Source organism: Cicer arietinum, chromosome 7 (assembly GCF_000331145.2).
Source record: "Cicer arietinum cultivar CDC Frontier isolate Library 1 chromosome 7, Cicar.CDCFrontier_v2.0, whole genome shotgun sequence".
Taxonomy (NCBI): Eukaryota; Viridiplantae; Streptophyta; class Magnoliopsida; order Fabales; family Fabaceae; genus Cicer; species Cicer arietinum.
Genome location: NC_021166.2, coordinates 52,453,556 through 52,468,111, shown reverse-complemented (window position 1 = coordinate 52,468,111; position 14,556 = coordinate 52,453,556). Strand labels below are relative to the sequence as shown.

Below are 14,556 nucleotides of genomic sequence, written 5' to 3'. Positions count from 1 at the left end.
ACAAATGCTCTTTGATTATAATTTCTTGTTATATTTGATGCTATGCTGGTTTTTTCAAATGTTATATTTGATGGATATTAAGAAGGTTAACTGTTGTTTTTTCTGGTCTGAGGAGAAATACTTTTGTCTTTAATTCCAGTTCATTGTTCAAAACAAATGGGGATGGTCCAGAGGAAGCCAGGCCGTGGAGATACGACCCTGTCAGTTAGTTGTTCTGACAAGATCGCACGTTGGAACGTTGCTGGTGTTCAAGGTTAGATATGTTTAAACCGGGGTTGTTCGAATGTTGGTAGTTTCTGGTAACGAAATCATATGCAATGTTATTTTTGCAAAAGTTCATGATATAAAGTAACAGTTTTAATACCGCACATCTAACACTATCAATACTGAGGATCATACTATTGTTTATGTGAATTAAAATAGTGTGGTTAATTACATTTTTCGGGATAAATATAGTAACTTGGTTCATCTTATACCAGGAGCATTGCTTTCCTACTTTCTCCAACCTGTATATCTTTCGTCAATTACTGTTGGTCTTCCCCATAACAGTCCTGAAAGTTTTCATTTCGAAGATAATTTGAAAAGAGCTTTGTATGATCGTATCGCACCTTTGGAGAACGAGCTTACATCTCCATTTGTAGTGAACCAGGTCTGTGGAACATTTAATATATCTGTGGTTAACATAAAAAGTGAATTGTTGGATGCTGATTTTTATGTATTTTTCATTTTGTTAGCCGCTATTTCAGGCTGCACCGGTACCACCAAAGGATTTTCAACAATCCGAGAGTTCGGCTAATAATTTAACATGCGGGTACTTGCATAAAAAAGTTCATATTGGTGTATGGTTTTTTGTTGCACTTTGCTGAATGCTTAAATTTTCAGGTATTCTATATGTTGGAATGAATGTGGCTTGCATGAAGTTACTCTTGGAACTACTGGAAGAAAGCAAGGAACTTCTGCAAAAGGGGCACTCTACCCATCAACAGAGTCATTGTTATGCAAGTAAGTTGACAATTGTACCTAAAGTCTGTTCAGATTGACTTTTTTTGAGTATATCTACTAACATAAGCACATGTGAGACTATTTGAGAGAGCTTATAAAAACAGCTTATGACATGTTCATAAATTGTTTTTAGTTTATTTGCATAAGCTCGCTAGGACAACTTATGAATACAATCTTATATGAAAACAATTTGACTTTTGTTTTAGAAATAACTTAAACATAGACATTTATATAATAAGCGCTTAATTAAGTTGTATATCCAAACAAAACTCTGATAGACATTTTTCTTGTCAAACCCGAACTACGATTTGCTTTTCAGAAAGAGGTTGTTAGAGGTTTTCTTGTCTCTGAGAAAAGAGTGTTTGACAGAGTGCCTTGACAACGAGATTACGTACCGAGAACTTAAGGTATTTCACGTGTCGGTTATGTTTATGCCGTCCCTCGATATGGTGGGGATGTATACTTTGGTGTTTTCACCTTTTTCACTTGTTTTGCATGATGAATCCTTTGCAGGATGGAGCTGAAGAATATCATTTAGCTTCCAAGATTTTTAAAGGGAAACCACCTTTTAGCAACTGGTTCGTGAAACCGTTGGACTGTGAGAAATTCTCCATTTCAAAATAATTATACATCTAAGCTTCGTTTGTGAGGGTGGTTTTGGAGGAAAGAAAAGGGATAGTCTCAAACATAGCCTAAATTACGTATCTCAAGCTGAAAATATATTTTTGGTTATGCTAATTGAATTGCATGCAAAAAATATTGTTTTAATTTGAATGTAACATTTCCATTGTATACTACCAAATAGGGCAAAATTAAGTTGGACAATTATGTAAATGCTCTTAATGTTTTTAAAGACTTCTGTTTTGAATTTACCATGTGTGAAATGAACATCTAAGGAGCTTTATTTGTGATACTCTATTAATATTGTGACAGGCTATTGCAATTGCACCTTTACTTTATCAACAACCTATGTGTTGCTTAAACAGCAAGCAAATAAAAAAGTTCAGTCTGTTTCACTGAAATCTTCATTAACACAATTCTAAGATGGCACATGGATTCAGCATTGGCATTGATGTTCAAAAATCAAAGTCAATTTGTAGTTTGCTTAAGTCTCTTTAGTTTGGTCCATAAGATATGATCATTTGATGCACGTAAATGTCTATTACATTATTATGCTATTCAAACAAAATATTATATTTTATACTATGTTATCAATCTATGTAACATGACTATGACTATACATGTTGAATATTTTAAATAATCAATATCCAAAATATGAGCTAAAGATCACTTAGTTTCCTAATAACTTTGCATATTTTGTTGACTTGCAAAAATTGAAAGAGTTAACCAAATTTATTGGCGTAAAAGTGCTTTTTCAAAATAAAATATCCACCAAACTTTATTGGTATGCATAATGCAATAAGGCCTAATAGTCTGCTTTGTCCACCATTCTAGGCCCTTGGGATTGTTGACATAATCTTAATGGTTTTGGCGCAAATATTGATTCTAAATAGGAAAATAAAGTTTGACTCTTACATTTTTGTATTTGGGTGGAGTTTCATAATTAATTTTTATTTATTTTGGATTTGCAAATTTGATTATAGTAAAAACTTGGTTAAAATAAAGTTTGAAGTGTTTATATTTGGAAACTAATTTTCAAAAGTAAATTTGTAAGAGCTTATTTTGAGTTTCAATCACAAGGAAAAAACTATAATTTTTCATTTTATTTGGTGTTATTTCAGGAACAAACTTCTTTATTAAAAAGCTACAATCAAATGCCACTATTATGTTTGGTTGATTTAATGAAAGGGAATATATGAATTGATTTTGTGTATGTCAAATGTGATTTCAATAAAAGTATAGGTCTGTAGTATCGGTTAAACAAAATTTATTTTATGTTCAAATATGATTTTAGTAGAAGTTAAATATTGGCAATTTTAAAAATTTAGTTTTTCCATAAAAAATAATAATAATTTAGTTTAAATTTTATAAGAGTCTGACTTTAAATATTGCTATCAATGGAAAAATTTCATTGGTGGACAATATTTAAGTACTTCTGTAACTCACTTCGAGTCGTAAGATTTTTTCTAACCCTATTGAGTTCTCAAAACCACCCGAATTTTAAATTTTTTCAATAAAACAATAGAAATTATATATATTCTTTAGTAAATAGATTTAAAAATTTGCTCTAACTTTTACACCAAACTTTATTCTTTTACTTGTTAAAATAGAAACTTTCAAATATAAAAATTTCACCTCAATTTCAATTGTAACAAAATCATTTTTATTAAGTTGGAGGATTAAGAAAAACATTTAGCTTAATTGCAGTTTTGGTCCGTATATTTAGACTGATTTATGGAATGGGTCTCCTTATTTTAAAAGTCGATAGTTTTGGTCCCTCTTTCATATTTTTGAACTAAAAAATAACGATTTAATATGTTTTAAATGATGTGACATACAATTCTATGATATAAATGCATTAATTATTCATATGTCATTAATTAAATTAAAAATATAAAAAAAATTCAGAAGTTGAAATTTAAATTTTCACGACGTTTTATTTCAATTTCATGAATATTAATCACTCTAAATCATCAAATCATATGTCACGTCTCATGTCATCACTTTTTACTTAAAAAAATCACAGAGATAAAACAAAACTATCGACTTTTAAAATACGACGATAAATTTTGTGAATTAGTATAAATAAAGGGATTAAAAATACAACTAATCCAAAAGATTTCTTAGAGTAGCATCAACCAGAAATCAATCCAAGTCTTTATTTTAGTTTTCTTTGGGCTTGTAATTATATATTTGACTTAAATGTTTATCATGCAAGGCTAAAAAAGAAGCAAGCACATTAATTTTTAATATATGAATTTATTAAATTGGGGAGTAAATGACGGATAAAAACGTGGAATGTTCAAAGGAGTTTATATAACATAATAAAACTAACATTTTGTTATCAAAAACTAAATACCAAAAGACACAAAGAGTTGGAGAAGCTTGATTCAACTCAAACATGAACAAAGACAATGAAACATATCTAAAACTCTTTTGGGGTGGTTCTAATCATCATAAGAGGTGTTTGTTATCCAAAAATGCTAAAGTTACAACAGTTACCACAGCTGTGATTGTCCTGTTTTGCTTAGTAGCCACTTTTTGTGATTTTGCAGCTTTGAATACTGTGAGTTATGCATAATCATACATTTCCTTATACTATTGAAAATAACTTACATTACTCATTCTTGTTGCATTATTTTTAATGTGTATATTCACAACATCATATTGTAATAATTAAACAAACTTTACCAAAGATATTTTTATTAAGATATTTTTTCATTAATTGTTGATTTAGAATTAGAATCACATGAATTCCCCTTGATCATGTCAAAATTCTTGACACCAAATTAGAACTATTACCATTCCTAGCATAGTTGTTGTGTCATATTCATATAATTGAATTAGCACCTAAGTTAATTTAACAAGAGACTAATATTAAAATTGTTTATTTCAAAGTATATAATTGCAGGTGTTTCAATTGAAAATCAGAATCTTTCATCCATATCAATAGACAAACACCAAGAACAAGAATTTCCACTTGAATGCACCAAAGGGACACAAACATGTCCAAGAAACTACCCTACAAAACATAACCCAACTAATCATAACAACCACATTTGTCCCTCATACTTTAAATGGATCCATGAAGATCTAAAAGCATGGAGAGAAAAAGGGATCACAAGGGAGATGTTGGAAGGAGCAAGAAGGACAGCAAACTTTAAGGTTGTAATAGTGGAAGGGAGGTTGTATTTAGAGAAGTATAAGAAGTCAATTCAGACAAGAGATGTGTTCACTTTGTGGGGTATTTTGCAACTATTAAGGTTGTACCCTGGAAAGTTGCCTGATTTGGAACTTATGTTTGATTGTGAAGATAGGCCTGTCATTCATTTGGATAAGTTTCAAGGCCCAAATGCTTCACCACCACCTTTGTTTAGATATTGTTCTGATCAATGGAGTTTGGATATTGTGTTTCCTGATTGGTCCTTTTGGGGATGGTAAATGCTTAAATTAACTTCACTTCATTCCTCCTTTATTATTTATTTATAAAGTAATGGTGGTATTTTAACAAATTTATATTGAGGATAAATCTAAGTTTCACTATATTCTTTAACTTTTAGAATGGATAATTTTACGAACATAAGTCTTGGTTCAATTTACAAGTGCACCTTGCAGTTCGTCTCTTCTAAAACAGGAAAAATGAATAGTTTTATGGTGCAGCCGACGGTAAACTGTTACTTTTAATTAACAGTTTATAGTTGGTTGTATCGTAAAATTGACTATAGAGGATTCAAGTTAACTCTTAAGTAAACAAAACTATATTGAGTATATTTTTAGGTTAAATCATCTTAACTCTCAAAAGAAATCATCTACGACTAGTTTAATGATGCAGATGACTGTAGATCGTTACATTAATTAAGAGATAAAAAAAAATTTCTATTAATTAAATTATTTACGATCAACTAATTGTAGACAATTTAGGTTAAGTCTTAAGTATCTTTGTTGCAAATTTCTTTAATAGTTTAAATTAGAGTGGTGTCTGAAAGCATTTATATTTACACATTTCTTCCATTTAATTTTGGCAAACAAAACTATTTTCATGCTACGTAGTTTTTGTGTATAAATGGTTTAAATTGTGCATAAAAGTAAAAAACTACACCATATTTTTTACATCTAGCTAATCAACACTTCTATTATTAATTTCAAACAGGGCAGAGACAAATATAAAGCCATGGAAAGAAGTCCTAAAAGATATAAAAGAAGGGAACAAAAGGACCAAGTGGAAGGATAGAGTACCCTATGCTTATTGGAAGGGGAACCCTAAGGTTGCTGCAACTAGGAAAAATCTTATGAAATGCAATGTTACATCAAAAAATGATTGGAATACTCGCCTATACGTACAAGTAATTTTTTTCATCAATGCTTATTATGTTTGCTTTGCAATTCACATCAAAGGAAGATTAATTCATTGTATATATGTTTGTGTCACAGGATTGGGATAAAGAATCCAATCAAGGTTACAAAAAATCCAGCTTAGGGAACCAATGTACCCATAGGTAATTTTTGTTTTTCTTGTGATGGTCAAGATTCACACTTGTTACTCTAGTAAAAATAGCTCTCTCATTTGACTCTTCTAACACACACAAATGTTCACATGGATTTTGGACTATGCTCAGGTACAAGATATACATAGAAGGATGGGCTTGGTCGGTTAGTGAAAAATACATTTTGGCATGTGATTCCATGACATTATATGTTAGGCCCAAATATCATGATTTTTTCATTAGAGGCATGGAGCCATTACAACACTATTGGCCTATTAGAGACGATAGTAAATGCACTTCTCTTAAGTTTGCTGTTGAATGGGGCAACAACCATGTTGATAAGGTCAATCTCTCTCTATTAATACTTGTTGTTCATCAACTTTGGAAAAATATTTTTTGTTTTGTTTTTTTAATTTTTGTATTAATTTTATTTATTAATAAAGAGATAAAATATTTTTGAAGTAAATAATTGCCCATATTTTTTAAAATAATAAAAATGTTAATTTTTTATTATTATTTTCGAAGATGTATCTTTATTCACTAACATTTTATCTTTTTTCTATAACAATAATTCACTTAAAAATCTCACGTAAAGCAACACTAACACACATTTTAGAAATTAAAAATACAAAATATTTTCATTAAATAAACGGTTCCCAACTATTTAATTATTTCTTTCACTCAAATTGGATCATCTACGGTTGGCTACACAGTAAAACCGTTTGAAGAAAATATGTCTTCTCTTTCACTACATTCAAATTAGATTGACATACTAATGATTTATTTTATTGTAGAATTTTTAGATGTGATAATAAATAAAGGATTTGAATCCTCTCTTTTTCCTTCTTTCTTTTCTCCCACATGTAAGAAAATAGATACTTCCTCGTGTCAAGAGAGAAATAAAGACACAAATAATTATTTACTTATTTTTGTTTGTGTATAAATTCATCAAAATTGTTTGTGTGTCTATCTCTCTCCTAACACGAGAGGGAAAAGGAAAAAAGGAAAAAGAAATAATTCAAATCCATAAATAAGTACGATAAGATGACAAAATATAAGTACCCTAAGAAATTTGTGTTACATTGTCTTACTTACATGTCCTAAAATCATATCTGGTATCATATCTACCAGGCACAATCAATAGGAGAGGCTGCTAGCAAATTCATACAAGAGGACTTAGACATGAACAATGTATACAGTTACATGTTTCATCTCCTTAATGAATATGCAAAGCTATTAAAATTCAAACCAACTATACCTCAAGGAGCAATAGAATTTTGTTCTGAAACAATGGCATGTGGTGTAAATGGTACACAAAGGAAGTTCATGGAAGAGTCAATGGTGAAATTTCCTAGTGATTCAAATCCATGCACTATTCCTCCTCCATATGATCCTTTAACTTTACAAGAATTTTTAGAAAGAAAAGAAAATTCAACAAGACAAGTTGAAATTTGGGAAGATGAATATTGGCTGAATAAAAGCAATGGACAATAGTATTGGGTTAGTTGTAACCTTTTTTTGTGTGTTTAAATTGCCCTTATTGTATTAATACATGTTTCCTTGCATCATTTTTATAACCACACTCTTTTCCTTCCAAATAGAGAAAACAAAACTTTGTTGCTGTTTTGTCTTCACATTCTAAAGCATGATTAATATCAGCTACAGTTCCAAGATTATATGATTAATGTTCATCTAACAATTATTTAGAGAAATATTTTGAGAATACGCATGGTTTTCTTAACATTTACTACCATGAAACCTACAATATTAAAAATGTATATAACTTTTTTATTTATTAAAATATGATATAAAAAAAATTTAAAAACTAAAAAATGATTTAATACTTTGATAATCTAAAAAATAAAATAATAAATTTTAATTTACATATGCAATGTCACAATCTTCTTCTAATTTATTATTCAACTTGACATGTCAATGAAAATAAATCTTAAATTTAGTGGTGAATAATGTTTTTTAAATTGTAGGACTATATTTTTTGTTTCAAAAATTGGAGAACTAAAGTCTTGTATTAACAAAAGTAAAGAGATCAAATGTATATTTAGGTCAAATTTTAAATAGTGCAGACAATACTCATATACATATAAATTTTCATTATTTAAAACATAAAATTTCATTTTAAAAAGTATTCATACATATAACTAATATACATCATAACTACTCTCTTTAAAAATATTAGATGATTTTCTTATTTTTAAAATAGGTAACTAAATAATCTTTTAATTATTCATCTTCCATATATATAATTTCGTGCTCGACTTTTGATGATATTTATAGGAGAGAAAAGTATTTTATTAATTGTCGATGCTATAAATAATATCAAATATATATATAAATGGCAAAACTACCGTCAAAAGAAAATTATATTTTATGTTAAAATATTTTAATTAATATTCAAGTTTTTAATTTTTAATAATAATAATATTTTTAAATATTCATATCAATTGTTTTTTTATTTTTAGATTATTTAAATTATAAAATTACCATTATGATTAAATGATCATACTTATTTTTAAATTTATTAATAATTTTATCACTAAATTTAGACATAATTGCTCATGTGATCCCTTAACTTAATTTCAGATAACACTTCAATCATTTTTTTTTTCTTTTTTTGATTTGGTCCTTTATTCAATTTTAAGTAAATAATTTAATTTATATTTTAAAATATTAACAATGTTATCATATTTTTACACAAAAGTTTATCAAAATTTTCAAACAAAACTCATAAAATTAATCACCATCTATCTTGTAAATTTCATCAAGTTTATAACTCAAATCTTCAAATAAACTCATATTTTCATTCTTTATATTTTTCAAATTTTTATAATAAAATTAAATAAAAAACCAAATAAAAAAATAAATGATTAAATTTTTATCTAAAATTAATTTAAGAAAACGCAAGCACAATTATATTTTAATTTTAATATAAATTTATTTCTAATTTATATCTATACTTTATTAGATATTATTTCTATTTTAAAAGGGACAAGTGCACCGCTATCTTGTACCTACATCTGTCCCCAATCACTACGCCAAAAATGACATTTAACAGCGCCCATTTTACAGCGCTTGCTAAACACAAGCGCTGTTGTAATTATATTTTAAAAATAACGGAACCTATTACAGCGCTTTTGATTCAAAGCGCTGTAAAACAAGCGCTGTAGTAGGTCATATAACGTTTGCGCATCACGTTATAAGGCTTTTACAGCGCTTGTCAAAAAAGCGCTGTAAAAGGAAGCGCTTTCGCGTATCAGTTACAGCGCTTTTTTCACAAGCGCTGTAAAGCACATGCGCTTTCATTGAATTTAACTACCTATTACAGCGCTTTTTTCACAAGCGCTGTAAAACACATGTGCTTTCATTGAATTTAACTACCTATTACAGCGCTTTTTTCACAAGCGCTGTAAAATACATGCGCTTTCATTGAATTTAACTACCTATTACAGCGCTTTTTTCACAAGCGCTGTAAAACACATACGCTTTCATTGAATTTAACTACCTATTACAGCGCTTTTTTCACAAGCGCTGTAAAACACATACGCTTTCATTGAATTTAACTACCTATTACAGCGCTTTTTTCACAAGCGCTGTAAAACACATACGCTTTCATTGAATTTAACTACCTATTACAGCGCTTTTTTCACAAGCGCTGTAAAACACATGCGCTTTCATTGAATTTAACTACCTATTACAGCGCGTTTTTCACAAGCGCTGTAAAACACATGCGCTTTCATTGAATTTAACTACCTATTACAGCGCGTTTTTCACAAGCGCTGTAAAATACATCTTTAAAATAATTATATACGTTGGAAACCCTCATATCCTCTACATCTTTCAAATAATTATATACGTTGGGAACCCTAATATCCTCTACGTACTGTGCGGCCATCTACGTTGTCTAAGGTATTTTTCACACATGATCTGTTATATTTTGTTACATATATATTAAATCTACTAAAAATTGTTATATATATATATATATATTAAATCTCTTTTACACATGATCTGTTATGTTTTGAAATTGTCAAAAATTGTCAAAAACTCATACCACATGATCTGTTCTGTTTTGAAATTGTTAGTTGATATTGGTTTCTTTTTGAAACTTGTTGATATGTTTTGAAAGCTTATTATTTTTGTTACTGCATTTATATAGGTGGTATAATATGGATAGGAAATGGATTTCAGCCAATCGATTGTCAAAAGAGTATGAAATTGGAGTGAAGGAGTTTGTTGAGTTTGCAGTGAAGAATGCAAAAGATCCAAATAGAGTAGTTTGTCCTTGTTTAAAATGTTGTTTTGGAAAACGTGTTAGAGAAGATGAATTAGAAGGACATCTAGTATGTAATGGAATTGATCAAAGCTACACATGTTGGATAAGACATGGTGAGAAAAAAAAAGGAAACATTAATTTTGAGAATAGTTCGACATATGCTTCAACTGACTTCGATACAGATACATATGAGCCGGACCGAGTTGATGAGATTGCAAAAGCAGTTGAAGAAGATCTTCGAGATTGTCCTAAAATGTTTGAAAGTTTGTTGAGTGATGCAGAGAAAGAATTATATAATGGTTGTACTAAATTCACAAGACTGTCAGCGATATTAAAGTTGTACAACTTAAAAGCGAGTAATGGATGGTCTGATAAAAGCTTTACAGAATTATTAACACTCATAAAAGATATGTTGCCAGATGATAATGAACTTCCCAGTCGAACCTACGAGGCTAAACGGATTTTGTGTTCTATTGGAATGAGTTACGAAAGGATTCATGCGTGTCCTAACGATTGCATTTTATTTCGAAACGAATATGAACTACTTAAGGCGTGTCCGAAATGCAATGTCTCTCGATATAAGAAGAAAGAATCTACTCCAGCAAAAGTCGTGTGGTATTTTCCTATAATACCAAGATTTAGGCGCATGTATCGCAGTGAAGAAGATTCAAAACACTTGACATGGCATGCAGATGAAAGAATTAGAGATGGAATGTTTCGACACCCTGCAGATTCCCCACAATGGGCAAAAATTGATCACGAGTATCCTGAATTCGGGATAGAGTCAAGAAATCTAAGACTTGCACTTTCTACTGATGGAATGAATCCACATGGTCTTCAAAGCATCTCACATAGCACGTGGCCTGTGATTTTGGTAATATATAACCTACCTCCATGGTTATGTATGAAGCGTAAGTTTATGATGTTGTCTCTGTTAATTTCTGGACCCAAACAACCGGGGAATGATATCGACGTATACTTGACTCCTCTAATCGAAAATTTAAAAAGTATGTGGGAGACAGGTGTGGAAGTTTATGATGGGTATAAGAAAGAATGTTTCAATTTGAGGGCTATGTTGTTCGGCACAATTAATGATTTTCCAGCATATGGTAATTTATCAGGATATAGCATTAAAGGTCAGTGTGCATGTCCTATATGTGAAGAGAGTACAAATTGGATGCGGTTGAAACATTGTAAGAAGAATGTGTTTCTTGGACATCGTAGATTTTTACCTTATAGTCATCAGTATCGTGGGTGGAGAAATGCATTCAATGGAAAATCAGAGGAAGGTAAAGCTCCTTTAGCACCGACTGGATATCAAATACTTGAAAAAGTACAAGGTTTGACCAATAAATTTGGCAAACCTTTTGCGGGAGAGCTGGTGAAAACTGGGTGGAAGAAAAAGTCAATTTTCTTTGAATTGCCATATTGGAAGTCATTGTATGTAAGACATTTCCTCGATGTGATGCATATTGAGAAAAATGTATTTGAAAGTGTTATTGGTACGTTACTCAATGTTCCAGGAAAGTCTAAAGATGGCGTCAATGCAAGATTGGACTTGGTCGATATGGGAATAAGAAATGAACTGGCTCCAGTAAAGAAAGGAAATCGCACATATCTACCTCCAGCCGCTCATACTCTATCTAGAAAGGAAAAAATTGTTTTATGTAAATTTCTACACGAAGTTAAAGTTCCAGAAGGATACTCTTCGAACATTAAAAATTTGGTTTGTATGAAAGACCTCAAGTTAAAAGGTTTGAAGACCCATGATTGTCATATTATAATGGAGCATTTGCTACCAATAGGTATACGTTCCATTTTACCTGAAAAAGTTCGACTAGCCTTAACTAGATTATGTTTCTTCTTCAGGGAAATTTGTAGTAAAGTGATCGACCCTCAGAAATTACCGACATTGCAGAGGGAAATTGTTGTTACTTTGTGTGAGCTTGAAATGTATTTCCCACCATCGTTTTTTGATATAATGGTTCACCTTACTGTTCATCTGGTTAAGGAGACACAACTTTGTGGGCCAGCTTATATGAGATGGATGTATCCGATAGAACGATATATGAAAATATTAAAAGGGTACGTAAAAAGTAGAAGTCGACCAGAAGGTTGTATTGCTGAACGATACATTGTTGAAGAGGCTGCTGAATTTTGTACTGAATATCTGTCCAATGTTGAATCCATAGGGCTTCCCATGTCTCGTCATTCGGGAAGACTATCAGGAGAAGGGATAACTGGAAGGAGACTACTGACTATATCAAGGACAGAATGGGAGCAGGCACAATTGTATGTTCTGCACAATGATGATGAGGTTCAACCGTATGTTACAATACACATTGATCAGTTATCTCGTTTGAACATGAATAGGAATCAAAATTGGATAACTCGAGAGCACAATCGAAGTTTTGTAACATGGTTAAAAAATCACATAATGTCAAAATTTGATATAGACCCCGGATCAATTTCAAATAGATTGAGGTGGCTAGCAAATGGTCCGAGCTTACATGTCTTTTCTTACACTGGTTATGTTATTAACGGCTACACATTTTATACCAAAGAACAAGATGATCAGACCACTATGCAAAATAGTGGAGTCACTCTCGTAGCTGAAGCGATGCATGTCTCAAGTGCAAAAGACAAAAACCCAATATATGCAAATCTATCATATTTTGGGGTTATCGAGCGCATATGGGAGTTAGACTACACAATGTTTCGTGTTCCCATATTTGGTTGCAAGTGGGTCGATAATAATAATGGCGTTCGGATTGATGAGTCAGGATTCTTGCTTGTCGATTTTAATAGGGTGGGATACAAAGACGAGCCTTTTATTTTAGCGTCGCAAGCTCAACAAGTGTTTTATGTCACTGATCCTTCTAATGATAAATGGTCTGTTGTCCTATCGACCAATAAAATAAGTGATGATAACAATAATGATGAAGATGTTGGTAATGATCTTTTATTTGCAACATCACAACAACCACATGAAATTGATTCAACTGATGATGGTTTATATCTTAGAGATGATCATGATGAGGGAATTTGGATTAATCCATCGTTTCGTATTGTAAATGGACAAACAAATGTGAATGTCACCAGGAAAAGAAGAAGGGCATCTTAATGTATATATATGTTTAATTGTTTTATATAAGCTATGCATGTAATCTGAACTGTGTTATTGTAAATATGCATGTAATCTGAATTGAGTGTTTTATACTAAGTTCTGATTAATTTATTTTCTGATTAATTTATTTTCTGCTTATATTTAGCTTGATTTGAGTGTTTTATACCAAGTTCATGTAACAATGAGTGTTTTATATTTAGCTTGATTTACATGAACTGAACTGAATATAAATTAGTAATTTACATGAACTGAACTGAACTGAATAGAGAGATTCTCTTTTGCTCAGTGCATATATATATATAGATTCTTCAGAATACTCATTTCTAATAATTCATCATCTCCTAAAGTATTGTGATAAAGACAATGATAACAATATTTTTAATCCAATAAACAATGATAAAAATGTTTTTAATGTCATCCCAACCCAAATAAACCAAACACAAAAATAAAATAAAGAGACATTTTACAGCGCTTATCTTAAAAAGCGCTGTAAAAGATCCTTTTAAAAATAAAATAATGAGTGTTTTATACCTTTTACAGCGCTTTTCACACAAAGCGCTGTAAACGACTCTTTTGAAAGTGAGTAAAAAAGACATTTTACAGCGCTTATTTGACAAAGCGCTGTAAAAAAGCTTTAAAAATAATATTCATCAGACACCTAATTTCTTCAAACACCTTGTACGCATCATGGGAATCCAAAAAACATCAGACACAAACCCATTTCTTCAAACACCTTGTACGCATCATGGGAATCCAAAAAACATCAGACACAAACCCATTTCTTCAAACACCTTGTACGCATCATGGGAATCCCCAAAAACACCAGACACAAACCCATTTTTCGCAACATGGCAATGATCCTGAATACCAATTAAGTTTCGATTTAAGAAGGAAAGAGAATGTAAAGAGATAAAAAGGGTGTTGAGGTGGAGATTGAATTGTGAAAGAGTAAGCTTTGATGTTTGTGAAGAAGATGCATAAAAGGAGAAGAGTTTGGTGAAGAGGAAGGGATTTTTGTGGTGACCAGTTAC

The 14,556-nt window shown here is 30.8% G+C and overlaps 2 protein-coding genes across 4 annotated transcripts in view; both read left to right on the top strand.

Moving 5' to 3' along the window:
* Positions 1–1,915, top strand: part of LOC101515616 (tRNA-specific adenosine deaminase TAD1) — a 4,212-nt gene extending 2,297 nt beyond the window's left edge. The window contains exons 5-10 of one of the 3 annotated variants that reach the window (XM_004510754.4): positions 140–253; positions 480–649; positions 747–811; positions 883–1,002; positions 1,322–1,409; positions 1,516–1,915. In XM_004510754.4, coding sequence (XP_004510811.1) covers positions 140–253; positions 480–649; positions 747–811; positions 883–1,002; positions 1,322–1,409; positions 1,516–1,626 — 668 coding nt within the window. In that variant the 3' untranslated portion in view covers positions 1,627–1,915. Of the gene's footprint in view, positions 1–139; positions 254–479; positions 650–734; positions 812–882; positions 1,003–1,321; positions 1,410–1,515 lie in introns of all 3 variants that reach the window. The other 2 variants (XM_004510753.4, XM_073370756.1) reach the window with 2 other exon arrangements.
* Positions 1,916–3,987: 2,072 nt separating this feature from the next.
* Positions 3,988–7,728, top strand: LOC101488577 (uncharacterized). Its single transcript, XM_004510755.4, has 6 exons — positions 3,988–4,189; positions 4,522–5,060; positions 5,774–5,966; positions 6,055–6,119; positions 6,240–6,450; positions 7,239–7,728. The coding sequence occupies exons 1-6, from the start codon at positions 4,025–4,027 to the stop codon at positions 7,599–7,601; spliced, it is 1,536 nt and encodes a 511-aa protein (XP_004510812.1). The 5' UTR covers positions 3,988–4,024; the 3' UTR covers positions 7,602–7,728.
* Positions 7,729–14,556: the final 6,828 nt, after the last annotated feature.

Bases quoted from the DNA above. Each gene is read 5' to 3' on its own strand.
- LOC101488577 (XM_004510755.4), top strand. From the start codon at position 4,025: ATGAACAAAGACAATGAAACATATCTAAAACTCTTTTGGGGTGGTTCT. The intron at 4,190-4,521 runs GTGAGTTATGCA...TTTATTTCAAAG, and splicing joins ATTTTGCAGCTTTGAATACT to TATATAATTGCAGGTGTTTC. The intron at 6,120-6,239 runs GTAATTTTTGTT...GACTATGCTCAG, and splicing joins GGGAACCAATGTACCCATAG to GTACAAGATATACATAGAAG.